Source organism: Falco naumanni, chromosome 10, assembly GCF_017639655.2.
Source record: "Falco naumanni isolate bFalNau1 chromosome 10, bFalNau1.pat, whole genome shotgun sequence".
Taxonomy (NCBI): Eukaryota; Metazoa; Chordata; class Aves; order Falconiformes; family Falconidae; genus Falco; species Falco naumanni.
The window spans coordinates 18816780-18842131 of NC_054063.1; the positions used below are offsets into that span (position 1 = coordinate 18816780).

Genomic DNA, 25352 nt, shown 5'->3' on the forward strand with positions numbered 1-25352 from the left:
ATTTTTCGCGGACGCGTGTGCGGCATTAAGAGGGTCGGCATGGGCTGTCGGGCACAGCCACGTGTCCCCAGCCCGTCCCCTCTCCCCAGATGTGTCCCCAGCCCATCCATGTTCCCTCTCCCCAGCCTTGTCCCATCTTCCCCAGACGTGTCCCCAGCCCCGTCCCCTCTCCCCAGACATGTCCCCAGATGTGTCCCTATCCTGTCCATGTCCCCTCTCCCCAGACATGTCCTCAGCTCTGTCCCATCTCCCCAGACGTCGCCAGCCCCAGCCCCTCTCCCCAGCCATACCCCCCTCCCCAGCCATGTCCCGGTTACAGCCACTCGTGGCAGGGCAGGACACATCGTCAGCGCGTGACCCCGGTGGGGACCCGCTTCCCCTTCGCCTCCCAGCGGGGCCACCCACACCAGCCCCACCTCACCGTCACCTCCTGGGGTGACCAGGGCCACCCCCAGCCGTCGCCTTTAACGGGGGCCGTGTCCCCGCGTGTCCCAGGTGAAGGGTGGCTCCACCTCGTCCCTCCCCTCGGCGCCTTCCTTGTGCCTGTCACTGGGGATTAGCGCAGGGACAGCCCCCGACTTGGGGACAGGGCCAGGGCCAGGGCCACCCGCCACCTCGCCTGGATGTAGGAGGCCCAGGCGGCCAAGGAGGACCGAGGGTGGCATCCCACATCACTGCAGTGGGTGAGGACGGGGACCCCCCCACGCCACACCAGCCCTCGGGGGCACCATGAAGGACCGGCTGGAGCAGCTCAAGGCGGTGAGAGACCCCCGGGGTGGGGAGGGGATGGGGGGCACACCCTAGGGGGGAGTCCCTGGGGCTTGCTGGGCCCCAGTGCCTGGGGAGCTGCGTGGCATGGGGACAGGGGGGCTGGAGAGCCAGCCTCATGCTGCACAGGGGTGGCATGGGGATGGATGTCACCGAGACCCCATTCCATGGGGCAAGGGGATGTCACAGGGATGGGGGTCCTGAGAGGCAGCCCCATAGTGCACAGGAATGTCACAGGGATGGGGGGTCCTGAGAGCCAGTGGGGTGGCACGGGGACGGGGGTCCTGGGAGCCAGCCCCATGATGCACAGGGGTGGCATGAGGACAGGGGTCCTGAGAGCCAGCCCCATTCCATGGTGCATGGGGGTGGCACAGGGACAGGGGTCGTGAGAGCCAGCCCCATGGTTCACGGGGGTGGCATGGGGATAGATGTCACCGAGACCCCATTCCATGGGGCAAGCGGGTGTCACAGGGATGGGGAGCTCAGAGAGCCAGTGCCATGGTGCACGGGGGTGTCACGGGGATAGGGGGCACAGAGACCCAGCCCCACAGCAATGGGGGGGGTCAGGCAGAAGGGACCAGGGGTCAACCCACTGTGCCATCCAGAGGTGGGGAGGATATTTTGGGGGGACATCACCCTCCCCAGACTGACGGCTGTTCCCCCCATGCTGTGTGGTGCAGTGGGGAGACACCAGCCCCCCCCGGGATGTTTGGGGCAGGGGGTCCAGCCCTTGGGGGGGCAGGGAGCGGCTGTGGGGTGCCCATGGGGGCCAGCACCCCATCCTGTGCCGCAACCTCTCTGCACTCCCCGCTGCCAACACTGCTTCCTCCTCCCGCCTTTGCCTGCCTTGCCATGGGGCCCCGCTGCCCCCATGCCCCGGTGCGGGCTCCCCCCCGGCGGTGGGGGTCCCAGCAGCCACTCAGCCCGCGCCTGGGCCCCGGCGTGGGGCAGGCAGCCACGGCACGGAGGCTTGGCAGGGATTTAGTGGGGATTACGAAGCCATCAGATAAAACCCTTGGGAGGGAGACAAGGGATTAATTTTATTTTTACTCTGGTGGGAGGAGGTGGGGGGGTGGGGGTCCCCAGCCAGGGCCTTCCCCCTCCCCAGGGACACTGCAGCTGGGTACCCCCGGCGTGCTGGGGGGGGGGGGGGGGGGGGGGGTTGCGGCAAGGGGAGGCGGAGGGGATGGGGCTGACACCCTGGGAGGGGACGGGGTGGGAGCCAGTGGGTGGGTGGTGAGGCATGACGCCAGGGTGATGGGCGACAGTCGCCTTTGTGCCCCCTGCCAAGGGCCAGTGCTCAGACCCGCCACGGGACTAAGGTCGGGACCATAAACCCCTGTCCCGTCCCCATCCCTGTCCCCTCCCTCCGACCAAGCCCAGCAATCCCTTAATTCCCCAGCCAGATGTGTGATGAGCTCGCCCCCCCCTCCCCGCTGCAGATGTCCCCCCCTGGGCCGCCACGTCCCCATGGCTGCTCCCACCGCATCCCCCCCACCCCTGGGCTGCCTGGTGGCTGCTCTGGCTCCTTGGGGCAGCTGCCACCCGGTGGGGGGGGGAGTCCCTAGGGTCCCCTGGTGCAGGCAGGGGGGAACCAGCCCTGAGCACTGCACGCCGGCCCCTGCAGAAGCAGGATGCAGACGATGACACCGATGAGCTGGAGATCGCTGTCGACAACACAGCATTCATGGATGAGTTCTTCGCAGAGGTGAGGGGGGGTTGGCGCAGGCGGGGGGCTCGGGGCTGTCACCTAACCGTCCCCCCCCCCTCAATCCTCCCTGCCTTCTCCAGATTGAGGAGACCCGGCAAAACATCGATAAGATCTCGGAGAACGTGGAGGAAGCCAAAAAGCTCTACAGCATCATCCTCTCAGCCCCCATCCCTGAGCAGAGTGAGTGTGGCTGCTGTGTCACCCCCTCGCCGGGTCACAGGTCCCCTTCCTGGGGACATTCCCATGGTGGCTCCATCGGCTCACGTGCCATGACCCCACAGAGACCAAAGACGACCTGGAGCAGCTGACGGCAGAGATCAAGAAAATGGCCAACAGCGTCCGCAACAAGCTGAAGAGTGAGTGGCCGTGTCCCCACCGCAGTGGCAGCCAGCCCTACTGGTCCCTCTATCCCCACGGGAAGGGCAGGGGCTGCTGGGGACACTGTGGCCATGGGGGCCATGGGAAGGTCCCAGATGGGCTGAGGTCCTCTCTTGCCAGGCATGGAGAGGAACATCGAGCAGGACGAGGCACGCTCCTCCGCTGACCTCCGGATACGCAAGTCCCAGGTGAGCTCTAGTCCCCGGGACCCGCTGCCAGGGTTGTCCCCACCCAGCACCCCCAGGTCCTGAGCACCCCATCCCACTCTGTCCCCCACGGGCTTGGAGATGTGGCATGTCCTTGGTGTCCTTCCCCAGCCCTCTCCTGTCCCCCGTGGGCTGGGACATGCCATTCCCTGGGTCCCATGTCCCCAGCCCCAGGACTTCATCCTGTCCTAGCTCCTTAGTCTGGGGACACGCCATACCCAGAGTGTCACTGCTTTGCCTCCTCATCCCCACCCCCAGCACCCCGTCTTGTCCCCAGGGCTGGGGGTGTCCCCAGTGCCACACCTTGCTCCTGTCCCCTGGGGCTGGGATGTGCCATGCCTGGGATGTCCCCAGCGTCACACTCCTGTCCCCTGGGAAAGCAGTCCATGGGGACATGCCATGCCGGGGGTGTCCCATATCCCCGTCCCCAGCAGTGGGTCCTGTTCCCCAGGGACTGTGGGGGTGCCATGCCTGAGGTGTCCCCAGTGCCATGTCCCTGTCCCCAGCACCGGGTCCCGCTGGGGGGGTGCCATGCCTGGGGTGTGCCCAGCGCCGTGTCCCTGTCCCCAGCACTCGGTCCTGTCCCGCAAGTTCGTTGATGTCATGACCAAGTACAACGAGGCGCAGGTTGACTTCCGGGAGCGCAGCAAGGGCCGGATCCAGCGCCAGCTTGAGATCAGTGCGTGCCCGGCCCCGCCCCTAGGGGGAGTGGGCGGGGCCTGCTCCTGCAGCCCCCGCCCCTTTTATGAAGCAGGCGGGGCCAGGCCCCAAACACCCCCCTTATTTGGAAAAGGGGGCGGGCCTGACCCCACAGACCCCATCCCATTGGCAAAGTGGGTGGAGCCAGTCGTTACAGGCCCCACCCCTTTGGCAAAGGGGATGTGGCCTGTCCCCACTGCTGACCCCACGTGCCTGCAGCCGGCAAGAACACGACTGATGAGGAGCTGGAGGAGATGCTGGAGAGCGGGAACCCCTCCATCTTCACCTCGGGGGTGAGCACCCGGGGGCTGGGGGCTGCGGGGGGCCAGGGCCCCCCTGCTGACAGCCCCGCCGCCCCGCTCCGTTGCAGATCATGGACTCGCAGATCTCGAAGCAGGCGCTGAGCGAGATCGAGGGGCGGCACAAGGACATCGTGCGGCTGGAGAGCAGCATCAAGGAGCTCCATGACATGTTCGTTGACATCGCCATGCTGGTGGAGAACCAGGTACAGGCTGCAGGGGGGCGGCCGGGGACCGGTGCACAGGGCTGCACGAGGACTGGTGGGGATCGGTGCACGGGGCTGCACGAGGACTGGTGGGGATCGGTGCACGGGGCTGCACGAGGACTGGTGGGGACCGGTGCACGGGGCTGCATGAGGACTGGTGGGGATCGGTGCATGGGGACAGGCAGAGATCGGTGCACAAGGCTGCACGGGGACCGGTGGAGACCTGTGCATGGGGACAAGCAGGGGTAAGCCAGGATCAGTGCAAGGGGCTGCATGGGATGAGCAGGGATTTGTGCATGGGGACAGGCAGGGATCGGTGCACGGGGCTGCGTGGAGACGAGCAGGGACCTGTGCATGGGCTGCACAGGGACGAGCAGGGACCTGTGCATGGGGACAAGCAGGGACTGGTGCAAGGGGCTGCACAAGAATGAGCAAGAATCAGTGCAAAGGCTGCATGGCGATGAGCAGGGATTGGTGCAAGGGCTGCATTGGGACAGCAAGGCACCTGTGCATGGGGATGCGCTGGGACAGTGAGGGACCTGTGCATGGGGCTGCATGGGATGAGCAGGGATCAGTGCAAGGGCTGCACAGGGATGAGCAGGGACCTGTGCATGAAGACAAGGGACCGGCACACAGGGCTGCACAGGGCTCCATGGGGACACAGGGTGGCATGAAGACACATGGACACCTGCACGGGGCCGTGCAGGGCAGCACAGGGACCCATGCAGGGGGACCCAGGCATGGAGCCATGCAGGGCTGAGTGCTGACCGGCACGCAGGTCCCCGTGGGGCCACCCCGCACCCAAGGCCGTGGGAGCATGTGGGAAGCAGGGCCAGGCAGGGGTGCTCCCCACACCACAGTGGTCCCAGCCCCTCTCTCAGCCCCTCTTTGTCCCCCCCATGCAATGCGAGGAGCCGCTGTGTGCACCGGGGAAGGGTGAGTACCTGCTTCATGGGGCTGTGCCATGTGCCGTGGGGCCATGCAACGTGCCGTGGGGCTGTGCCACAGGGTCCCCGCTGAGCCTGCCCCCTCTCCTGTCCCTGCAGGGTGGGCTGCTGGATAACATGGAGCAGCACGTGATGCACACGGCTGAGCACGTGGAGCAGGCAAACCAGCAGACCAAGAAGGCGCTCCATTACCAGGGCCAGGCGCGCAAGGTGGGTGGGTGGGTGCCAGCACACCTGGGTGCTCTCAGCGCCCCCCGCTTTCTCTCCGTCTCTCTTTGCTTCTGCCCCGCTGCCCCCGTGCCCTGTAGGGAGCCATGATCGACCGCATAGAGAACAACATGGACCAGTCCGTCGGCTTCGTGGAGCGGGCCGTGGCCGACACCAAAAAGGCCGTGAAGTACCAAAGTGAGGCCAGGAGGGTGAGATGGCCCGACGGCTCCAGTGTGCCCCCCCCCCCCCCAGCATCCCAAAGGCACCCCTGGTGTCCCCCTCCATCCCTTACATCTCCCAATGCCCCCTATTGTCCAGTGGCCCTGAGACTCCCATGTCACCCTGGCCACCTCTTGTGTCCCCCACCTGCACCCAGTGACCCCCAGCCACCCCAGCTGGTCCCTACTCCTCCTCCCTTGTGACCCCCATGGGGTGGCAGCTTGGTCCCTCTCTGTCCCCCCCACCCAGCCCCAGCCCTTGAGCCCCCTCCTACCTTCAGGTATCATGAGCTGGTGAGGGCTCAGCCCCTCCTGTCCCATCCCCGGGTCTGCAGCATCTCTGACTCTTCTGCACTCCTCTGTGCCCACCTCTGCTTTCTGTCTGCCTCCCCAGCACGGGGCAAACGTAACTGGCCCCTCTCTCCTCTCCCACCCCTCCAGAAGATGCTGATTTTGGCAGTGATAGTGCTGCTCTTGCTGGGGATAGTTGCCCTCATCATCGGACTTTCTGTGGGGCTAAACAATAGCCCCTGAGGTGGGGGCTGTGTCTGTAAGTGTCGGGGGCATGGGACTCACCGTGGGGACATGGAGGGCTTGGGGATGGCAAGTGGGCACGGCCAGTGGCCCCACCGCTGTGCCCTGCCCGGGCTGCTCTGCCTGCGGCGGGCTCTCGCTCTGCACTGCTTCAGTTCCTGCTGCTGTCTTTGGGGCTGGGGGTGCTGGCTGGCCGGCAGCCTTGGCTCTACGGTGCTCAGGGTTTGCGGTGCTTGGGGCTCCATGTTGCTTGGTTGTCTGCAGTGTTCGGGGCTCCATGGTGCTCAAGGGTCTGGATTTCAGCTCTGTGCTTGGCTGTGTGTTCCCTGTGTCGGTCCCTGTCATCTCCCCTCCCTCCAGACCCTGCTGCAGCAACTCTCCCCCTTCCCTGCCAGCCTCTCTGGCTTGGGGCTGACATCTCCCCCTTTCCCTCCACCAGACTCTTCCAAACATCCCAGCAGTGACGTCTCCCAGCTGGACCCTCCCTGGCACCACAGCCTGGCCCCCTCCTCTCCCTGCTTCTCCCGGACCTGCTGCCCTCAGCCCCTGTGTGCTGGCTCCTGCCCTGGGCTCCGGCTCAGCACCACCACCCATCCCTCCACGGAGGGGTCCTGTCACCGGAGTGCTCTCCCCTGCCAGACCATGCCCTGCTGGTCCTTGGGGTCTGCCCGCGCTTGTCCTCATGTCCCCTGTGGGAAAGGGACAGGACTCAACTATTTATTTTCCCTTTGCTGATAAACCAACATGTCCTGGTCCCCCATCTCTTGCCGGGGGAAGCGAGGGGGCCAGGGCCCATGCCAGCACCGTGACACTGCAGGGACATGGCAGCCAGTGCTGCAGCTCAAGCAAGGAGCAGAGATGAGGTGCCTTGCTTGGGGCAGACAAGCACCTCATGGCACCCCAGAAGGACAAGGGATGGGAATACGGTCAGGACAGGGGGTTTGGTGGCACCAGCAGGTGTCGGTGGGGCTGGCCATGCTTTGCTGTCTGTTGTGCCATGGCAGACGGAGCTGCAGGGGACCCTGTCCCCTCTTGGCCTTGATGTCTGTGGCTGGCACATGCCCCGGCGGCGACCGCCCCAGTGCTGCGGTGAGCCAGGGCAGGAGGATGTGGCAGTCGTGGTTATCTAATTCCCGTTAAATAAAGATCCCTGCTGATGCCTGCCCTGCACCCCTCCTCTCCATGCACATGATGCTGAGGCACTGCAGGAACAAGCAGGGTGCTGGCACCCCAGACACCCAAAGCAGGGGGGGGCTGCCCCAGGGCTGGTGGCTTTGGCCAAGGGCCTGGGCTCTGGGACCAGCCCCTGTTTTCAGGTGCTGGAGCCAAGCAGCCCCTTGGCAGGGGCTGGCGGAGGAGCAGCCCCTTGCGTTGGGCATGTGATGGGGCAACACGGGGCTGGGGACAATCCCAAGCCCCATGGGCTCTGCCAGACTGGGCCAGATCATCTCCCATGATTCTGGGTAAGACATGGTGACGGGGATGTGCCCTCCCTGTGCCGGTGCTGGGCCGCCTGTCCCAGAGGGACGCTGGCACAGCCCCATCCTGGTGCTGCACACAACCAGCTCACCCCTGCCCTGCTGCCTCCCCTGTCTATTGTCCTCCCTCCCCAACCCCGTGTCACCCACAGCTCTGCCTCACCGCCCCTCTCTCCCCACGCAGAAGAAGATTATGATCATGATATGCTGCATCATCCTCGTCATCATCTTGGCTGCCAGCATTGGGAGCATCTTCGCCTAAGACCCTCACCCGCTGCCCTCCAGGTGACCAGGCACACCACGGGAGGGTGGCAGTTAGGGTCCTTGGTACCACCCCATACCTGGAAAGTGGGTTCAGGCCTCGGCAGGGTTGTGCCAGGCAGGATTCACCCACCCCGGACTTGGCCAGTGCGTCCGTAAGGCACCGGCAGAGACTGGGTGTCCCCAGGCAGCCACACCAGGGAGGGACAGAGACAGCTGCAGTGCTGGGAGCTGCCTCCCCTTCCTCAGCAACACCTCATCTTCCTCCCTGTTGCAGGTGGCCTTTCCCCATCCTGCCTCGCCACCCGGATGATCCCATCTGCGGTTCCAGCTATCGGAGAGACCCCGACAGCTGGCCCTGGGATGCACCTGCCAAGCCCTTGTCCCCGGAGACCCGAGGACATCCCTCTGCCACAGCCCATGCGTCCCCGGAGGAATGCAGACCACCTGCCCTACTCCCCTCTTCCCTCCCACCACCGGGTGGATGCCCCAAGGTCCCCCCTCACTCCCCATCCTCCATCTAGCTGATGGTCAGCGGTCCCTGCGAAAAGCAGCCCCCTCCTCAGTGGCACAGAGCAGCCAGAGGAGCCGCATTCCTCCCCAGGGCAGCGTGCGGGTGACACAGAGGGCTCTGCCTTGCTCCGGGAGGAAGGAGGAACCTCTCTCCTCGCTCGGAGCTCGTCTGCAGCGACTTCTCAGTCTCACCAGCTCTTTGGATGTGCAGCCACCCGCACCACAGCCCTCCTCCTGAATAAAGAGATCACCCATGCCCTGCTCCAGGGTGCTGTGTTGGGGAGAGGGGTCTCAGCAGGGGCAGACAAGCCCTGATGCACACATGACCTCCGGGATGCTCCTGGCCCCACATCTGCGCCTCCAAAAACCACAGCAGCTGACACAGCTTCTTGTGGGAAGGTTTAATTAAGGTGGCCCCCTCCCCAGCCGCTCATTACACCCTGTGTTTCAGAAAGAATTTGCCCCAGTAGCGTCCCTTTAGATGCAGGTCATAGGGGCTGAGGTACTTGCGCATCCCTAGCATGTTGGCAGTGATGACACGCTCAAAGGTCCAGGGATTTTGGTTGTTGAGCCTCTTCTCCTCCTCCTCCTGCTGCATCTGCTGGAGGCTGTCGCGGCTGACAGGGATGGCAGGGAAGGGCAGTTTCCTGGCCACTTGCGTGAGGAAGGGTTTCACCTCCCCGAACTCACAGCGCCCACCGACCTCCACCACCAGGCACCCACTCTTCACTGCCGTCACATAGTGGTCGATGGGACCCTTGCCGCCCCCCATGCGGTGCCCCAGGCTTTTCCGCGTCACTGGCTTGTAGGGGGCTGGCACACGCCAGATGGCAAACATGTTCTTGGGGTCCATGCTGCGGCCGATGGTCAGGCGGATCATCTCGAAGTGGCCCCAGTGGAGGTAGCCACCCCCCAAGGCCTGCGGGGGGAGGACAGGGCACCTAAGGGACCAGGTGCTGGCAAGGCAAGGGGGACAGAGGTTCCCCGATCCTGGCCCTGCACTAGCAGCCATCACCCTTCTCCTCCCCACGTGCTTTTGTGGGGGGGAGCACCCTCCCTGAGGATGTCTCAGAGCTGCCTTTCCAGTTTAAGCTCGGTGTCATGTCCTTTATCCCCTCGCTGGAGAAACTGGGGCCCTTCCTGATGGGGGTAGCTCAGTTACTCCAGCTTTTCGGAGCCAGTCTGGTGCCGGTCCCCTCCGGTTGCTGGCTTGTTTGGTGTTTTCACTGCCCATGGAAGGACTCAGCACCAACCAGACAGGGGTCTCCAGCCTGGGGGTGCCCACTCCTGCACCCTCCCTACCTCCTGCCCAGGCTGCCCAAACGCAGCCCCCGGCCCCCCTGGGCTTCCCCCTCGCCACCCCCATGGCTCCAGCTGGGGGACGCAGGACCCCACCCCGCTCACCAGGATCCCGTACTGCCCCTGGGTGAAGTGGGTGGCCTGCCTGGACGGGCCGCGGATGTCACGTAGCTGCCGAGGCTCCCGTCTGACCTTGGGCACTGCCGGGACCTTGTCCACGAACTTCAGCTTCGTCCTCTCCGGGAAGGTGATACCTGCCGGGGGGCCAGCGCGTGAGGGCCACCGGCCCCAGGACACCCCGGGGCTGGGTGGCAGCCGATTGGGGGTGCCCCCGCCACCGCCGGGGGGTGTGTGTCTCCCCGCCGCACATCCCCCTTACCGCTGTAGTCCGGGGGCAGCACGTACTTCTTGAGGCCCGCCCGGGGGACGGTGACAGCGCCGGGACCTGGGGACAGAGCGGGGACTCACAGCGGGGCCTGATGCACCGGGGGAGGGGGGGGGGGGGGGGGGGGCCGGGGGGCGGCCTCGCTTCCCGGGAGCTGCTCTGGCAGCGTCGGGGTCATTGGGAAGGGTCCCCGGCGGGCCAGATCCCAACACCCCCCCCCTGCCCCTCCAGCCGGCCAGCAGTCCCAGACCTCAGCGCCTCCCCGTTAATGGCAGGGGGCCCGGGCGTCTCGGTGTCAGAGCTGCGCCCCCCGCCCCCGCTCATCCTCGCCGGCACCCGTTCTCCCGCGCCCGCTCCCCCGGCAGCCAGCGGCCCCTGCGGGCACTGCCCGGGCTCCCCTGACCTCCTCGGGCCAGCAACGGCCGCGAGCGCCACCATCGCCACATCGCCCCGCCGCGCCGCCGGCGGCCGGAAGCGCCTGTAGCGCACCGCCCTGCGGCCACCGCGAAACCAGCCGGCGGGGGACACTTCCGGTAGCGCCGTCCGTCCCACTGGGTCCCCCGGGAAATGCGGCGAGGGAACATTAGTTCCGGGAGGTAGGCTCGACGGAATCCCTGCCGTGTCCCTCCACGACGCTTTCCCCCGGTGCCCGCCACCCTCGGGCCGGGCAGGAGCCCCGTTGAGGCTCCCATGCCCCTCCCAGGCCTGCCCCGGCCTCTCCCCATGCCCTGCGACACTCCCCCACCCTGCACCGCCGCCTCAGAGGGAGACACACAGGGGTCTGTGCTGCAAGTGGCTCTTTATTGCCTCCGTGGTGGGTCATGGCGTCCCTCGACGGCTTCAGTAGGTGCTGAAGACAGCCTGGATATGCTCCCCCATGTGCGGCTTGTACGTGCCGACCCCTGCGGCAGAGGAAGGGGCATGAGGCAGGGGCACAGCGGCCCCGGGTGCAGCCCCCAGCGCCCCCCAGCCCGGGCCCACCTTCCTGGAGGGCGTCCTGGCCGCTGAGGAACTGCCAGTATGTCCTGTCGGCCGAGCTGGCGGCCAGCCCGTGGATGGAGACTACCATGGGGCCCCAGGACGTCTGCTCCGTCTTGAAGCTACCAGCGAAGCGGGTGGGCTTGGGGCTGGCCTCGGGGATACCCTGGGACCCCCTGCCCCAGCCCCTCTGGCTCTCACCTGAACTTGTTGGGGTCCTTCGCTGCCGCCTCCTGCAGCACCCTGAGCAGCGTGGAGCCGCGTGGGACCTGCACTGAGATGGTGTAGTTGAAGTGCTTTCCCCGCAGCTTGTTGATGACGGAGTAGTGCACCGTGATGGAGGCTGCAGGGAGGGGAGAGGGGCAGGGTGGGCACCCAGCGCAGTGCCAGGGGGCACAGTGCAGGAGCGTCGTCCCCACAGGGTCTGGGGGGGCTCTGGGCGGCAGCAGCCGTACCTCTGTGAACCCCAGCTGTACCCAGCTTTGGGGACAGGAACAACTGTAAGCTTGGGGACATACCAGCAATGGCGTCGCAATCCACATGAGCCGCTTCCAGGTACGACTTGCCCACGAGGGCAGGCAGGACCTGGGCGATGGCCATGGGCAGGCGGTAGTCATGCTTGTACACCACCGAGAAGGCCTGGGTGCAGTCCCACTCCCGTGGGGCATAAAACTTACTTGTGGCCCCCAGTGCCTGTGGAGGAAGTTGGAGGTGGCGTGAGCAGCCCCTGGAGCAGGACCGGGCGGCCGGGACACCGCAGCCCTCACCCATACCTGCAGGGCCAGCCCCATGCTGTAGATGTTCCCAATCATGCCATTGCCTTTCTCCTGCTCGTCGAGGAATTCATTGGTCACTGTTGACAGTGCCTCCCAGAGCAGATCCTGCTCATCCTGGAGATCCACGTGGCTGTACGTGCATGTCAGTGCCAGCGCCGCCACGGCACGGGTGTCTGCAAGATCCTGGCTTCACTGCCAAGGCCACCGGGGTAGAGCCGCCGGGAGTAGGGCTTTGCCAGTGGAGGGGACATGGCGGGGCCGGAGGGGTCCCTTACCCACGGAGATGTCGCTCTCAGGGCTCAGCACCTGCTTGGCCAGCATCACAGATGGCCCTCGGTAGCCACCCGCCCCTGCCAGGCATAGGGCCAGGGCGTCCAGGCTCACGCTGTACAGGGTGGTTATTGGGACACCCTCCGTGTCTACAGAACAAAGTGCGGCGAGCTGATGGCAGGGCCAGGGTGTGGGGTGGGAGATGCTCCCCAGTCACCCCAGTCCCCCACTCCCACCCCGGCGTACCCAGGCTGCTCATCTCCTCATCCGTTTTCTGCTGCAGGATGCTGAGCAGGTCGACGGTGTGCCCAAGCGCGTGGACTTGCTGGGGGTTCTGGCAGGAGGAGAGGAGGGCGAGCACGTACAGAGCCACCTGTCCCGAGGTCATGTCTGCGGGGACAAGAGAGCAGCGGGGGGGGTGTGGTGGGCTGGGACCCAGCACCCCAGTCCCTGGCCAGGGCGGAGGGAGCCGGCAGTGCCAATCCTGCGGTACCGGCTCCACCAGGACCGGGTGCTGCCGTAGGGGTGCACCCCCTGCCCCTCCCTACCTTTCTGGGCTTTTGTCACGGCTTCCTTCTGTATCTGCTGGAGCAGCCACTGGCGGGCAGAACTGTCGGTGGCCCCGGCCAGGTTCATGGCCAGCAGGATGCTGGGGTCTGGTGGCTCATCTGTCTTGACAGAGTCCTCCAGCTGGTGCAGCAGCTTGGAGACCAGGTGGTGCGGGGCAACTGGAAGGAGAGGGGCCGGGCACACCGCTGGCATTCAGTGGCAGGAGGTCACTGGGGACCCCATGTCCCCTCCACGCAGCCCCTCGCAAGGTCACAAGCCTCTCTCCGCCACCTCCGTGGGAGGGCTGGCACTCACCGCAGCCGTGCACGGCCGTGCTGCCTGCCAGCACCAGCAGGACCCCGATGCCAAAAGCCACGCTGAGCAACATCTCGTCCTCAAGGCAAGCAGGTCCACTCAGGCCAGCAGAGTCCCGTGGGCACTCGTCTCTCTGGGCGTCCTCTCTGCTTTTAGCTGCTCCTGGTGCCCTTCCCCAGTCATCTGCCCTCCCACTGCTGTGGCAGCACTGCCAAGCACCGCCAGCTTATCTGTGTGCCCAAGGGTGTCCAACAGAGTTGGAGGGTCATGGCTGCGGGGACAGTGATTTTCCGTTTGCGGTCACTGAAATCACCCGTGGAATGTCCGTGAGCCTGTGGGCCTGGGTGGGATTCATCCCAGGGCATGGAAGAGTGTCACAGCAGGACCTCCCCCCCTCAGTCATCAGCCCAAGGTCCTGGGAGCCTTGCTGGAAGCTCACCAACCATATCCCAACATACAAGAAGGCTTTGTACTTTCCAGGAAGCTACAGCCCTGTTAGTCTAACCTCAATACCCGGAAAAATGACAGAGCAGGTCATCCTGGGTGCTACTGAAAGCATTCAAAGAACAATGCCACCACTGAGTGCCACCAGCTGGGGCTGACCAAGGGAAAGTCCCGTCTTATCTGATGTGATATCCTGCTATGATAAGGTCACCCACCGCACGGATGACAGGAACGCGGGGGATGCTGTTTTTCTGGGTTTTGCAGTTTTGATCCTGTCCCTCACAGTGTCCCTGTGGACAAGGTGTCCAGCTGCCGTGCCGGGTGACAATGGGGCTCAAAGGGGTGCAGGAAGGTCTACAGCTGGCTGGAGACCAGTCGCTGTGGTTGATAGCAGACTGGGAGCTGCTGGTGACTCTCTGGAGGGCCAAGAGCCCTGCAGAGGGGGCTGACTGGGGGCAGCGTTGGTGGCGTGGTGTAACCCCAGCTGGCAGCTACGTGCTGTACAGCTGCTCGCTCACGCTGCCCTGCTCCCTGCAGAGGGGTGGGGGCGAGAATCGGGGCAAAAGATGAAACTCAAGGGTTGAGAGAAGAACAATTTAATAATTGAGGTAAAATAAAACCCAGTAATAATAATAAAAGTATAACAATTGTAATAAAAAGGAAGGGGAAAAGAATAAAATCCAAAGGGAAGAAGGGAAAAACCCCAAGCAATGTGCTCACCTCCCGCTGACCGATGCCCAGCCAGTCCCTGAGCAGCAATCACCAGCTTCCAGCCAGCCCCCCCGCCCCAGTTTTTATACTGGGCATGACATTCTATGGTATGGAATGTTCCTTCGGCTAGTTGGGGCCAGCTGTCCGGGCTGTGTCCCCTCCCAATTTCTTGTGCCCCTCCAGCCCTCTCGCTGGCAGGGCCTGAGGAGCTGCAAAGTCCTTGGCTTGGTACGAACATCACTTAGCGATGACTAAACACTTCAGTGCGTTATCAGCGTTATTCTCATACTAAATCCAAACCACAGCACCGCAGCAGGTACTGCGAGGGAAAAGTAACTCTTATCCCTGCCAAAACCAGGACAACTGGGCAATTGTCAAGGGTGGGGAATTTAACAGGAACAAATACCAGATTCTGCACCTGAGGGTGCGCTGGTGGGGACGTTCCTTACTGGTGTCAGTGACCATAGCGGCTGCGGTCACGCAGCAGGTCTGCCCCCAGCATCGAGCTTGGGGCAGGGGCAGCCATGGGGGGAAGCGGGATGTGGGGGCAGCGCTGGGTCCACCAACCAGGTCACCTGGTGCTGCAGGCTGCTTGCCATGGGGTGCTGGGGGGTGCCCACCCCTGCGGGACCCACCATAGGCTCCCAGGGGAGAGAGGGTCCAGTCAGTGCCAGGACCAGTGCTGCTTGTCTCGGTGCCTCCCCATCGCCCCTTCCCCTGCCTGATGGCCCATGCCAGAGCTGGGGGGCAGCCGGGATGGGGAGGGTAGGCTGAGGGTGCCTGGGTGAGCTGTGTGCCCCCTTGTCCCAGCGCAGCCCAAGGAACAGAGGTTAGTGCCCTACTGTGCCTCAGTTTCCCCAGAGGCTCTGCTCTGCTCCGGGGACATGCCCATCACCCTGCGTGCAGCGACCAGCCTGCTTTTGGGGCAATGAGGGCAGCACATTGACCCCCCAGAGACTGACCCCCACCTTCTCCATCACTCCCCAGGCTGGGACAGGGACTGGGACCAGGGAAAGGACCAGGGACAGGGACCAGGGCCCTCGGTTTGTCCCCCTGGGAGGAGGAGAGCTCTGCAGAGACGAGCCCCAGGTGGGTGCAAGGGGCTGGGGGTGGGGCTGCAGGGACCACCCAGCGCCCCATTGGGAGAGCTGTGGCCCATTGACCTTGGCCCAGGTGTAAAAGCCACCAGCAGGGACTGCTTCTCTCCCTCCTCTCTCACCATGAAGGCTTTTGCAAGGGGCTTTGTGCTCGCTCTTGTGGCTGCAGCCTGGGCGCAGGATGCCCTGGGTAAGGGGCTGCTTGTGGGGAGTCCTGCTGGGTCTGGCTGCCCTCTCTGAGGGCTGTTTGCTGTGGGGTGATGGGCACCAGCGATGCCTGGCTGCTGGGGGAGGAAGGCTGTGGGCTCCTCTCCACCCCAGGCAGGGCAGGTCTGTAGGTCAGGCTGCCTCATGTACCAGCCACGGGGCTGAGGGGCTGGGTCCCAAGCGAGGGAAGCTCTGGGGGGGGGGGGTCCTGTGTCCCCCCACATCCCCCCATGGAGGCCCTTCAGGAGCATCACAGCCACATGGGTGCCCTGGGGGGACAGCCCAAAGCAGCTCAGCCCCTGGGGCCACCTCTTTCCCCATCCTCCCCAAGGCTGTAAGTGGTAAAACAGGGGGGCTTGAGGTCCACCTGTGCCGGGGGCTTGTTCCCCTGGGAGCAGGCAGCCTGGGGGTCCCTAGCAAGCTGGCTCAGCCCCCCTCTCTTTGCCCTACCTAGTCTCTGTTACGTGTGGCCACACGTGGCTCTCCGTGGCGGTGCCGGCTGGGCTCCTGGGGAGCCGTGTGACCGGTGGGGAGCTGACTCTGGGATCTAGCTGTGGGGTGACGGCTGCTGACCAGGACGGGTACCGGCTGCAGCACCCGCTGGAGGGCTGTGGGACCACCCTGCAGGTGAGGAGCCAGGGGTGAGGTGTCCCTGATAGAGCCGCTGCGGCAGCAGGGACCTTCTTGGCGTGGGTGTAGGATGGAAGAAGGGGGCACGGTGTCCCACAGGGGAGGGACAACATCAGGGCATCCTTGGCCGTGACTGCTGAAGCCCCTGTGGCTGGGGAGGAAACCATGAGGGACAGGCATGGTGGGTCCTCCACAACCATCAGGGTGCCTGTGCCGTGGTTGTCACTGCACCCATGTGCTGGGTGAGCACCAAGGCTGTCCCCACGGGGACAACCACCCCTTTATGCAAGGGTGGGAGCGCTAGTTAAACTGAGCGGGGCCATTACCAGTGACCTGAAACCTGGCTCTTGCCATGTGCTGAGGGGCTTTCTGGCTCCTGGGCACACAGCACCCCTCCTGGGGTGCTGGGGACAGGAAGGGGGACCCCTGCTCTGAGCCAGGTGACACCTCCAGCCCTGTGTCTGTTCATTCCCCCAGCTCCTCCCGGACAGCATCCGCTACAGCAATGTCCTCCACTACCACCCCTTGGCTGGGGGGGCCGTGGCTCGAGCCAGACCCTTCTCCCTCCCTGTGGACTGTTACTACCCCAGGTAAGCAGGCAGCCCCATGGAGCCTGGCTCCTGCTGAGCCCTGTGTGCCCACGCTCCCTGGGTGAGCTCCATTGTGGGACCCCTCGGTCCTCTGTCTCCTGGGCAGGGAGGGTGCTGGGGGTGCCTGTGCGCAGGGATGTGCCAGGTAGGGGTGCCCAGGAGCCTGTCACCCCACTTGAGGATGCTCTGCCGTACAGGATGGGCAGTGTTTCATCCAGGGCCATCCAGCCCACCTGGGTCCCCTTTGGCTCCACCATTGCTCACCAGAGACCCCTGCGCTTTGCCCTGGATGTATATGACAGTGAGTAGGGACCCCCAGACCCCCTCATTGCCCTGTGTGTGGTGGACACACCTGCCTGGCCAGGGCCCCGGTGTGATGATGCTTGGGGCAGCCACAGCCACGTGCCTTCCAGGTACCTGGTCTTCCCGCCTGCTCCAGCCCACCTATTCCCTGGGAGATCTGATCAATATTGAGGCCTCGGTGAGAACCGACCCCCGCCTGCCCCTGAGAGTCTTTGTGGATGAGTGTGTGGCCAGCCCCAGCGCGGCAGCACAGCTGAAATACAAGGTCATCGCTGACAACGGGTGGGTGCCAGTGCTGGGCACAGCACGGTGGCTGCTGCCCCCTGAATTGCTGCTCTCCACCGTGCTGGGACCCTGCGGGGGGCGGCAGTACCTGCCTCATCCTGTTTCCCACCCTGGTAGGTGCCTGCGGGATGGGCAGCTTGGTCGCTCTCGCTTCCTACCCCAGCGTGGAGACCGCTTCCTCCGCTTCCAGCTGGATACCTTCCTCTTCCCAAACTCCTCCGGCAGCCAGGTCTGGGCTGGGGGTGTGAGATGCCACCAACCCTCACAGGGAGGGGGTGGCTGGGGGTGATGGGTGGAGAGCCGTGGGGCAGCTCGGGGGTGAACAGGAGGATACTTGTCCCTACAGATCTACCTCCGCTGTCACCTGAAGGCTGTGGCGGAGGGGGCTGCCAGTACTGCTGGCAAAGCCTGTTCCTATGACCGTGTGGCAGCCGCCTGGCATTCCCTGGATGGGGCTGACTGCTCGTGCTGTGGCTCTCCGGCCGGCTGCGGGGGCCGGCGGCGGCGCTGGCTACCTGGCGGCATGGGTAAGAGTGGGGTCCCCACCTCGGTGGGATCTATGTGCCCTATGAGGAGTACCTGTACCCATCGGTGCCTGATGGGTTTCTCCTTGCAGGGCTCCTTGGGGAAGCCAGCATCCGTGTCGGTCCCCTGGGGCTGCTCTCGGCTCTGCCTGGTTCGTCCCCCGTGCCCACGGAGCTCCCGACTGCACCGGAGCCCAGCACGGCTCTGCCTCACCATGCCTCCATCCCTGTGGTGCGGGGGGAGAAGAGGGACTCTGGTGAGTGTGAGCTGGCCCACGGTGCTGGGGGGTGGCTGGGGTGACCCTGCTGCCCTCCTCACCCTGCTGCCTCCCCCCACAGGGCCAGCGCTCCCTGTCCCTGGCACCATGCTGGCCATGGTGGCCATGTGCTCCATCCTTGCCGCCGTGGCCATGGCTGGCTGCTACTGCTCGGTGCGCCGCCGCCAGAGTGGGCACCAGCTGGGGGGGGCCGAGGAAGATGTGGGGGAGCGCTCTGCTGTGGCCATGACCCCTACCACAGCCAGTGGTGCCCAGGCCATACCTGGGGACCCCCCGCTCTTGTGGACCCTGCCATCGCTTCCTTCTTTTTAGAAATAAACCTGTGGCAGAAAGGCTGTGCCAGGTCAGTGTGGGAGGGGGCTGCAGAGCCTGTGTGCTCCCCTAGGGGCTTGGGGTGAGTAGGGGTGCGTGTGATGTGTCCCCAGTGCCTCTGTGTACCCCAGAGGGTCCCTGGGGTGCTGCCAGACAGCCTGTGCCACTCACCATGGGGTGGGCAGGAGGGCTGGGTCCTCAGCAAGCGTGGCTTCTGTGCCGTGGCCACCTGGGAGCCAGCCAGCGTGGGGGGACAGCATGCCAGTACCCCTCTGCCTGGGCGGTGGGCAGAAAGCATCCGTCCCTGATGTAGGGATGCTAGTGCAGTGAGGCAGTGCAGCCCCCTGCCCCGGCATGGCTGCAGCGTCACCTCCCCTGGGGATGCTCTGGTGGGGACTGGGGCAGTTTGCAGGGAAGGAGGGGCAAGAGCGGAGCTCTTGGGTGGGTGGGGGGAAAGTTAGTGAGCTGACAGGCACCTCAGCTCCTGTGCTGGCTGTGAGGCTGTGCAGCCTTAGGCTGCTGGGGGAGAGGGGCTGAGGGGGTCTCACTGTTTCCCCAAAGCTGCTTGGCTATGGGGGTTGGGGCAGGTCCCTGGGCTGGGGCGTGAGCCGTGCCTGTCCTCTGCTGCTGGCGGGCTGTGCCTGGTCACCGCTGAGCCCCCCGGACCCTCGCCGTGTGGGTGCTGGCTGCGTGGGCAGTGCCAGGTGCAGGGTGATGGTGCGCAGGGTGGTACCACGTGCCCCCCTCTGTCTATGGGGCTTTAATTATTTACTGACTCTGTTTTTATTTTTCCTCCCCTACCTGGGGTTCTTGCCTCTTGCTTGTGGCTGGACACCCCGAAGCCACCGCAGTGAGGAGTAGCTGGCTGGTGTGGGGGGGATGCAATGGTGACAGGACCCCCTCCATCACAACCAGGGAGCAGGGACTGGCTGATGGGCAGCCTGGGCGCCCCCCTGCCTGGGAAAGGGGTGCTGAGGGGTCTGGAGCCCACAGCTCGGGGGGGATTCCTGGCAGGGCCGTGCCCAGCCCTACGCCCTGGCTGGGCGATGCTCTCCGCAGCCCCAGCTCCGCAGCGCGGAGGCGTTTCATACCTAATGGCCTTTGATGGATCTTTCTTCCAGGAACTCGGTGCAGAGAGCTTTTTTTTTTTAATTTTATTTTTTATTCTTCTTTCTAATCTCTTTTAAACACAGCCACGGGCTGGGGGGCAGCTCTCAGCAGGGCTTAGATCAGCTCAGGTGGCGGCAGCACTCCTGCTGTCCTCATCTCCCCTTCCCCTGGCCCTGAGTGGGTTGGGGGCTGAGCATCTTCTCGCTGTGGGGCCATGATGGCCTGGACCCCTTCCCTGAACGGGGAGGGGGGGGCACAGTGGCCAGCTGTCCCCTCTCCTGCACCCGGGGTGCCCTGCTTTTTGCTCCCTACTGGAGGTGGGGTGGCTTTGAGTCGCTGCTTGTTTTTCCCCCACCTCACAACCCATCTGTTCTATGGCCCTTTGCCACCGTGGGTGGGTGGGGGTTCCACCCGTGAGCTGCGCAGCCCCCCCGTGGGGCGGGGCACTGGGGTCCTCGCATGGGTTGCAGAGCCATACGGTGGGGGCTCATCCGTGGGTCGTGGGGGTCCGCCAGTGGTCGCGGAATCCCCGCACGAGGCTGGGTGGTGCGGACCGCCTGTGGGTCGGCGGCTCGCGTGGGCTGGGCGGTGCCCAGGGATGCCGCAAGCTGTGACGTCAGCGGCGCTGCGCCAATGGGCTGGGGGCGGGGTGGGGCCGGGGTTGGGGGCGCGGGGGGGCCGGGCTGCTCCGGGGGGACCGAGCTGCTGCGGGCCGGCGCGGGGTGTCCCGCTGCCCCCATGCAGGGGATGGGGAGCCTGCGGCTGGGCAGCCGCGCCGTCATGTACACGGCCGAGACCCTGCCCAAGGGCAAGAACCGGGTGATGGGGGTGAGTCGGGGGGCGAGGTGGGGGGCTGGCACACCTGGACACCCTTCACCCCACCCCCGCCTCCAACCCCCTGGGCTTTCTGCCCCTCCGCTGCCCCACCGAGGGATGCTGTGGCCCCGGAGCGGCTCGGGGACCGGGGCACCCCCGTCTCCGCGGTGTGTGTGCGGGGGGTGTTGACCCCAGCCTCACCCTGCCCCACGGCACAGACCATCCAGATCATGACTGGCTTCATGTACATCGGCTTCGGGATCGTCCTGACCACGCTCACCAGCGTCTACACCTCCGTCTTCGTCATCGGCGAGATCCCCTTCCTGGGCGGCGTGTCCGTGCGTAGCTGGGGCAGGGGACGGGTGCCCACGGGGGAGAGATGCCCATGGGGAAGGGATGCCTGCAGGAGACGGATGCTCACCAAAGAGAGATGCCCACGGGGGGAAGGATGCCCACCAGGGAGAGATGCCCACTGGGGAGGGATTCCCACCAAGGAGGTGCCCGCCAGAGTCCCAGGAATGGGGACAGGGGTTTCTGGTTCAGCAGCTGTAAAGCTCAAGGGCTAACAACAGACAAGGGGGGGTCACTGTGCCCCCGCGAGCTGTGGGGCTGTGCCTGTGGGTAGCTTGTTAGTGCTGGGTGGGTGTTCAGTGCCCTGTGGCTGTGCAGGTTTGGGGGGCTCAGGGTGACCGTGGTGGTGGCTGACTGTCCCCCTCTGTCCCGGTGCAGTTCATCATCTCAGGCTGCCTCTCCATCGGGGCGGAGAAGAGCCCCACGGAGTGTGCGGTGAGTGACCCCAGGGATCCCCACCGCTGCCCTGTTTCCTGGATGAAGGGATCCCGGGAGGCGGGGAGCTGCTCAGCCCCAGGTGAAACCCACTGGGGCAAGGCCACATTTGAAGCTTGTGTCAGGGTTATTTCTGGAAACAAGCAATATGAAGGAGGAAAGGAAAAAAACAACCCAACGACAGCCTGCGCTGTTACCCATGGCCAGTCCCCCAGGGCTCGGCCAGGCAAAGCCAGGGTGGTGGGTGTCCCCACGAGCTTTGGGGTCTGACATCTGCCCCAGAGCTGCCCCCAAAGCCTCTCTGCACCCGCAGGTAAAGGGCAGCCAGACCATGAACATCATCAGCGCCATCTTCGCTCTGCTGGGCATTGTCGCCTTCATCGTAGACCTCAACCTGAACGGGCTGTACCGCTCCAGCTTTGACTACTACAGCTATCTCATCCCGGTAAGCCGGGGCACAACTGGCTCCCCCATCTCTGCCTTAGGAGCAGCGGTGCCCAGGGCTGGCTGAGCCTGCCCGGATGGGGCTAAGCCTTTTGGGACCTTCCCTTGTCCCCCTTTTCCATCCTTTCACCCCCCCAGGGGCTGTTGTGCCTCCTCCCTGGATGCCCCCTGAGCCCCTCCGTGGGAGGGTCTTTGCCAGGCTCCTCTGCGGGGTTCAGCTCCATCACGGTTGGGAGCCCGTGGCTGGCGGCACCCCGACCACGGGGCCGTCTGCCGGCGCGGCGCCGTGCGCCTGACCTATTTTAGGCTGATAACTCGGGAGATGACTCACGCCCTGGATTCTCCCAGCAAGCCGTAGAAGCGGCGAGGCAGAGGGCTGTGAGTGAGACCTTGGCACCTGCGGAGCCACAGCTGCAGTGCTTGGGTTCGGTGGGAGATGGAAGAGGGGAACCCCAAAATCCTTGCCTCAAAATGTGGGGTGGGGTCCACCCTGTGGGGCTGAGCCCGGGTTTCCTCCTCCTGGGCATTGCTGATGGGGCTTTCCCCATCCTGGAGCTCGCAGGGAACGGGATTTCCATTGTGCTGCTCATCTTCACCATCCTGGAGTTCTGCATCGCTGTGGCCACCGCTAATTTCTGGTGCCGGGCCACCCGTCTCAGCTCCAACGAGGTAGTGCAGGGGGGCGAAGGGCAGTGGGGCTGAGCCCTGGCCGGACCCCCAGCATTGTCGTGCCCCCCTCCCTCAGGCCATGCTGATCGTACCCAGCACCACGCGGGTGGACCTGGCAGTGCCACCGGCTGACCTGCCGCAGCCGCCCAGCTACACTGAGGTGATCCACGATCCCAAAGAGCAGCCCAGCTAGAAGTGGAGCCGGGGCTGGGCTGGCTCCCAGGAGCAGCGTCCGACCCCTGCCTGCATGACAGACCTCCTCCCACCACCGACGGTGCCTCCCCTGCGCCGGGAAAGCATGTCACCCGTTCCCGGGAGCACCCAGGCACCTCCACCTCCCGCACTGGGCGCTGCTCCAGGCATGGGCGGGTGTGGGGGGCAGGGGGGAGGCCAGAGCCCCCTCAGACCCCACGGGGTGGTGGGTGCCAGGGGCCATCCAGAGCCCTGTCCCCTCCCAGAAGCAGCAGCTCTTTGGTTTCTTTGCAGCTGGCCGCCCCTGACGTCTAGCGAGGTGCTGGCCCCAAGGACTTCGGTGCAGGGTCCAGCCTCCATGCTCCTGAAACCACCCCCAGCCAGCTCCCCATGCCCAGGGCTATGGCATCCTCTTCCTACTGCGCTGCAGGTGGGGACACACTGGTACCCCCTCCTGAAAGCCAGCAAGCACCCTGGATTTGCCCCCTCCTTGCCCATCTCCTGCCCCCGCGCTAGGTCACAAAGAGAGACTCTTTGCCTGCTGCCTGCTTTGGAGAGCGGGCTTCTCCGGGAGGGGGCGGGGGGGGGGGGGGCGCATCTTGGGGCTTCACGGGGTGTTTCTGCCTATAAATACCTGGCTGGCTGCTGGGGTTCATTCATGTCAGGGATCAGGAGCTCCCCAAGGTCTGGCAGCCATGTAGCAGGCAGCTTACAGAGACCCCAACATGTGCTGGGAGCCGGGTGGGCAGCCGGACCATCTACCTCTGCTCGTACCCAGTTTGCTTTATTTTATCTTTGAAATAAATGCTCTGTCCAATAAATGTGTCTCCTCGTTTTGGGGATTCTCAGCACAGGAGCTGCAAATCCCCCCCGCCCCGCAGAGCCACTGTATGTCGGGCAAAGGATTCATCCTGCCCGGCTTCAGTGGTCTCCTGTCCCCATCACCCTCGCCTGGTCTCTCTGGAGATGGTGGGATGCCACAGTGCCCTGGTACCCACTGCCCCTCGCTAAGGAAATCTGCCACCCTAAATCCCCCCCCCCTCCCGTTACAGACACAGCAGCCCGGCTCGTTGTATTTAGTGCTGCTGGAGCAGCTGGTCTGCCAGCGGCGGTGATGGTGATGGCAGCAGCTCTGGGTTCTCACACCGATGGAGGAGCTGCTCCCACAGCTGGGGCTGCTCCTCGGGGTGACATGAGGATGCTGGTGGCACGTGCTCCCTGTTCCCACAAGGCTGCAAACGTGGCTGGGCGATCCTGTGTGATGGGAATGGAGCAGAGGGACCCGGGGAGCGCTCCCAAACCTTACCTGTGCTGCAGTCCCTCCAAAATGTGTGGGAAGGGAAATTGAGACCAAGGGGCTCCTGGCCCATTTTTAACCAGAAGAGAGATCTGCTTGCTCCTGATTAGCTTGTTACTGACTTCCATCCTTAAGTAGCCCGTGGTGGTGGGGATGCTTGAGAGCCTTACAAGGAGGAAGGGTGGTGCTGAGCATCAGGCACAGTGTGCCGGTAGGTGATTGAAGCTTTATTTATCCTGAGCTCATGGAGAGCCTGGTGGTGGTTTTCAGAGGGGTGGGAGCAACCTGGTGACCTGTCGGTGCCCTAAGGGGAGTTCTCCATCTGTGCTCCCTCCCTGGGGTATCCTCACCACAGTCTGAGGACAGTGTCCCCACAGACCTCACCTCCAGCCCCAGAGCAGGGTCAGAGAGTGCCTGTTTGAACCATTTCTTTAGTTTTGGGTTGAGTTAAATGTTTTCTTTCTTGTTTCAAAAGCCTCCTCCCCATGCCCTGACAGTGCTCGCACTGCTCAGCCAGAGCCTCATGGATTATTCACTTGCTGTCAGTTATTTCTGTTCAAGCTCTGAAAAAATAATGAGCTGGTGGAGTAGGAAAAGCCCCAGAGATTGGGGGAGCGGGATGAACAGGCTGTCTCTGCTCACCCCGTGTTTGCAGCCCATTATGGCTCCAGCTCCTCACCTGTGGCTCCAGAGCCTCCTGCACCTCCTCTCCCATGGCAGCCACGGAGGCTTTCCATCCCCGGGGGGGCCACCACAAAGCTCTGCCACCCCCCCATCCAGGCTGGCAGGTCCCTCTGGCTTTGGCCAGTGTGGTGCTCCCCTCTCCTTTGCCAGCATCAGGCTCTTTTTTTTTTCTCCTGGAGCATCCCACTGCCACACGCTGAGCCACTGCCGGAACAGAGCCAGCCTCTTGCTGCTGCTGCAAAATGCCCCTTCCCGTGAAATCAGGCATTAGTGGGCGATAACCTAGAGCTCCTCAATCTTTAAACCCAGATTATCTTTCCAAAGGCTTCAAAATTTTCTGCCACCTCACTGCATTTAGGTGCAGCTTTCTCTGGAAATGCAGGAATAGGTGTTTTAAGGCTCTGTGGAAATGTGTTCCTTCCCTATATGTGAATTTCTGCACATCTGCAGCCCTGAAACCTCCTGAGGAGAAGTGGGTACCCCCAGGGCTGGGGACAGTGGGTGGTAGGGACCAGAGAAGTTCTGGGCACCCAGCAGGGTGATGGGGAGGGACCTGCTCGGGGAGACATGGTGCTGGTGAGCTGGGAGGGTGGCGATGACCAAAGGGACGTGAAAAGGGTGGCAATGTGGGCAGGAGAAATGCTGGGACAAAGGCTGGCAGCCGCTGTTCCCTGCCAGTGAGGACGGGGCCTGCCGGGAGCCAAGTGTGCCGCCTCCCTTGCAGCATCCCCGGTAAAGCGGAGGGTGGATGGAGGATGCAGCTCTGCCCCATCCATGGGCTCTGTGCCTCGGGAGAGGGTCGGGGTGGGAGGGGGCTCCAGACATGTGCCCACAGCCCCATGTAACCCCACCATCAGCTCGGTCCCATGACGGGCGAAATGATGAGGGGGGCTGTGTCCCAGAGGCTCTGGGGGCTTCGCTGGTGCCTGGTCAGACCCCAGGGAGCCTGGGTTTGGGAACAGCCCCCAGACAG

At 64.3% G+C, this 25352-nt stretch overlaps 5 protein-coding genes across 13 annotated transcripts; 3 read left to right on the top strand and 2 right to left on the bottom strand.

Moving 5' to 3' along the window:
- Positions 1 to 358: 358 nt before the first annotated feature.
- STX3 (syntaxin 3) lies at positions 359 to 8683 on the top strand. Of its 8 annotated transcripts, none has more exons than XM_040609664.1 (11): positions 383 to 759; positions 2396 to 2476; positions 2560 to 2659; positions 2761 to 2835; positions 2978 to 3045; positions 3634 to 3742; positions 3982 to 4055; positions 4133 to 4267; positions 5314 to 5424; positions 6084 to 6192; positions 6616 to 6728. In XM_040609664.1, the coding sequence occupies exons 1-10, from the start codon at positions 730 to 732 to the stop codon at positions 6174 to 6176; spliced, it is 876 nt and encodes a 291-aa protein (XP_040465598.1). In that variant the 5' UTR covers positions 383 to 729; the 3' UTR covers positions 6177 to 6192; positions 6616 to 6728. The 8 variants fall into 8 exon arrangements, 6 of the variants coding, with proteins under 6 accessions (XP_040465597.1, XP_040465596.1, XP_040465600.1 ...); XM_040609668.1 differs by lacking the exons at positions 6084 to 6192; positions 6616 to 6728 and adding exons at positions 7839 to 7939; positions 8193 to 8683 and having other exon boundaries at positions 388 to 759; XR_005830025.1 differs by lacking the exons at positions 6084 to 6192; positions 6616 to 6728 and adding exons at positions 5179 to 5203; positions 7839 to 7937 and having other exon boundaries at positions 393 to 759.
- A 131-nt stretch (positions 8684 to 8814) lies between these two features.
- On the bottom strand, positions 8815 to 10819 carry MRPL16 (mitochondrial ribosomal protein L16). The gene is made up of 4 exons (XM_040609673.1): positions 10516 to 10819; positions 10107 to 10172; positions 9833 to 9981; positions 8815 to 9347 (listed from the first exon to the last, which is right to left on the bottom strand). The coding sequence occupies exons 1-4, from the start codon at positions 10802 to 10804 to the stop codon at positions 8862 to 8864; spliced, it is 990 nt and encodes a 329-aa protein (XP_040465607.1). The 5' UTR covers positions 10805 to 10819; the 3' UTR covers positions 8815 to 8861.
- A 75-nt stretch (positions 10820 to 10894) lies between these two features.
- CBLIF (cobalamin binding intrinsic factor) lies at positions 10895 to 13317 on the bottom strand. Its single transcript, XM_040609661.1, has 9 exons — positions 13001 to 13317; positions 12685 to 12864; positions 12383 to 12526; positions 12142 to 12285; positions 11864 to 12039; positions 11609 to 11783; positions 11292 to 11433; positions 11094 to 11212; positions 10895 to 11014 (listed from the first exon to the last, which is right to left on the bottom strand). The coding sequence occupies exons 1-9, from the start codon at positions 13071 to 13073 to the stop codon at positions 10953 to 10955; spliced, it is 1215 nt and encodes a 404-aa protein (XP_040465595.1). The 5' UTR covers positions 13074 to 13317; the 3' UTR covers positions 10895 to 10952.
- Positions 13318 to 15359: 2042 nt separating this feature from the next.
- Positions 15360 to 18401, top strand: LOC121095179 (zona pellucida sperm-binding protein 3-like). The gene is made up of 9 exons (XM_040609657.1): positions 15360 to 15442; positions 15914 to 16086; positions 16567 to 16679; positions 16877 to 16980; positions 17093 to 17264; positions 17385 to 17496; positions 17614 to 17794; positions 17884 to 18048; positions 18131 to 18401. Exons 1-9 carry the CDS (start codon positions 15376 to 15378, stop codon positions 18379 to 18381), a joined length of 1338 nt encoding a protein of 445 aa, XP_040465591.1. The 5' UTR covers positions 15360 to 15375; the 3' UTR covers positions 18382 to 18401.
- Positions 18402 to 20172: 1771 nt separating this feature from the next.
- On the top strand, positions 20173 to 23219 carry LOC121095203 (membrane-spanning 4-domains subfamily A member 12-like). 2 transcript variants are annotated; one of them, XM_040609699.1, is made up of 7 exons: positions 20173 to 20319; positions 20526 to 20645; positions 21037 to 21093; positions 21407 to 21538; positions 22093 to 22206; positions 22283 to 22366; positions 22693 to 23219. In XM_040609699.1, the coding sequence occupies exons 1-7, from the start codon at positions 20230 to 20232 to the stop codon at positions 22711 to 22713; spliced, it is 618 nt and encodes a 205-aa protein (XP_040465633.1). In that variant the 5' UTR covers positions 20173 to 20229; the 3' UTR covers positions 22714 to 23219. The 2 variants fall into 2 exon arrangements, with proteins under 2 accessions (XP_040465633.1, XP_040465632.1); XM_040609698.1 differs by having other exon boundaries at positions 22283 to 23219.
- The last annotated feature ends 2133 nt before the right edge of the window (positions 23220 to 25352 follow it).

Coding starts and splice junctions, on each gene's coding strand:
- LOC121095179 (XM_040609657.1), top strand. CDS start 15,376: ATGAAGGCTTTTGCAAGGGGCTTTGTGCTCGCTCTTGTGGCTGCAGCC. Junction 16,680..16,876: donor GTGGACTGTTACTACCCCAG/GTAAGCAGGCAG, acceptor TCTGCCGTACAG/GATGGGCAGTGTTTCATCCA. Junction 18,049..18,130: donor GGGGGAGAAGAGGGACTCTG/GTGAGTGTGAGC, acceptor CTCCCCCCACAG/GGCCAGCGCTCCCTGTCCCT.
- MRPL16 (XM_040609673.1), bottom strand. CDS start 10,804: ATGGGAGCCTCAACGGGGCTCCTGCCCGGCCCGAGGGTGGCGGGCACC. Junction 10,173..10,515: donor GCCGTTGCTGGCCCGAGGAG/GTCAGGGGAGCC, acceptor CTCTGTCCCCAG/GTCCCGGCGCTGTCACCGTC. Junction 9,982..10,106: donor GCTGCCCCCGGACTACAGCG/GTAAGGGGGATG, acceptor GCCCCCCGGCAG/GTATCACCTTCCCGGAGAGG.
- LOC121095203 (XM_040609698.1), top strand. CDS start 20,230: ATGCAGGGGATGGGGAGCCTGCGGCTGGGCAGCCGCGCCGTCATGTAC. Junction 20,320..20,525: donor GCAAGAACCGGGTGATGGGG/GTGAGTCGGGGG, acceptor CCCACGGCACAG/ACCATCCAGATCATGACTGG. Junction 20,646..21,036: donor CCTTCCTGGGCGGCGTGTCC/GTGCGTAGCTGG, acceptor GTCCCGGTGCAG/TTCATCATCTCAGGCTGCCT.
- STX3 (XM_040609663.1), top strand. CDS start 730: ATGAAGGACCGGCTGGAGCAGCTCAAGGCG. Junction 760..2,395: donor GGCTGGAGCAGCTCAAGGCG/GTGAGAGACCCC, acceptor CGGCCCCTGCAG/AAGCAGGATGCAGACGATGA. Junction 5,425..6,615: donor ACCAGGGCCAGGCGCGCAAG/GTGGGTGGGTGG, acceptor TCCCTCCACCAG/ACTCTTCCAAACATCCCAGC.
- CBLIF (XM_040609661.1), bottom strand. CDS start 13,073: ATGTTGCTCAGCGTGGCTTTTGGCATCGGGGTCCTGCTGGTGCTGGCA. Junction 12,527..12,684: donor CGTGACAAAAGCCCAGAAAG/GTAGGGAGGGGC, acceptor TTGTCCCCGCAG/ACATGACCTCGGGACAGGTG. Junction 11,784..11,863: donor GCATGGGGCTGGCCCTGCAG/GTATGGGTGAGG, acceptor CTTCCTCCACAG/GCACTGGGGGCCACAAGTAA.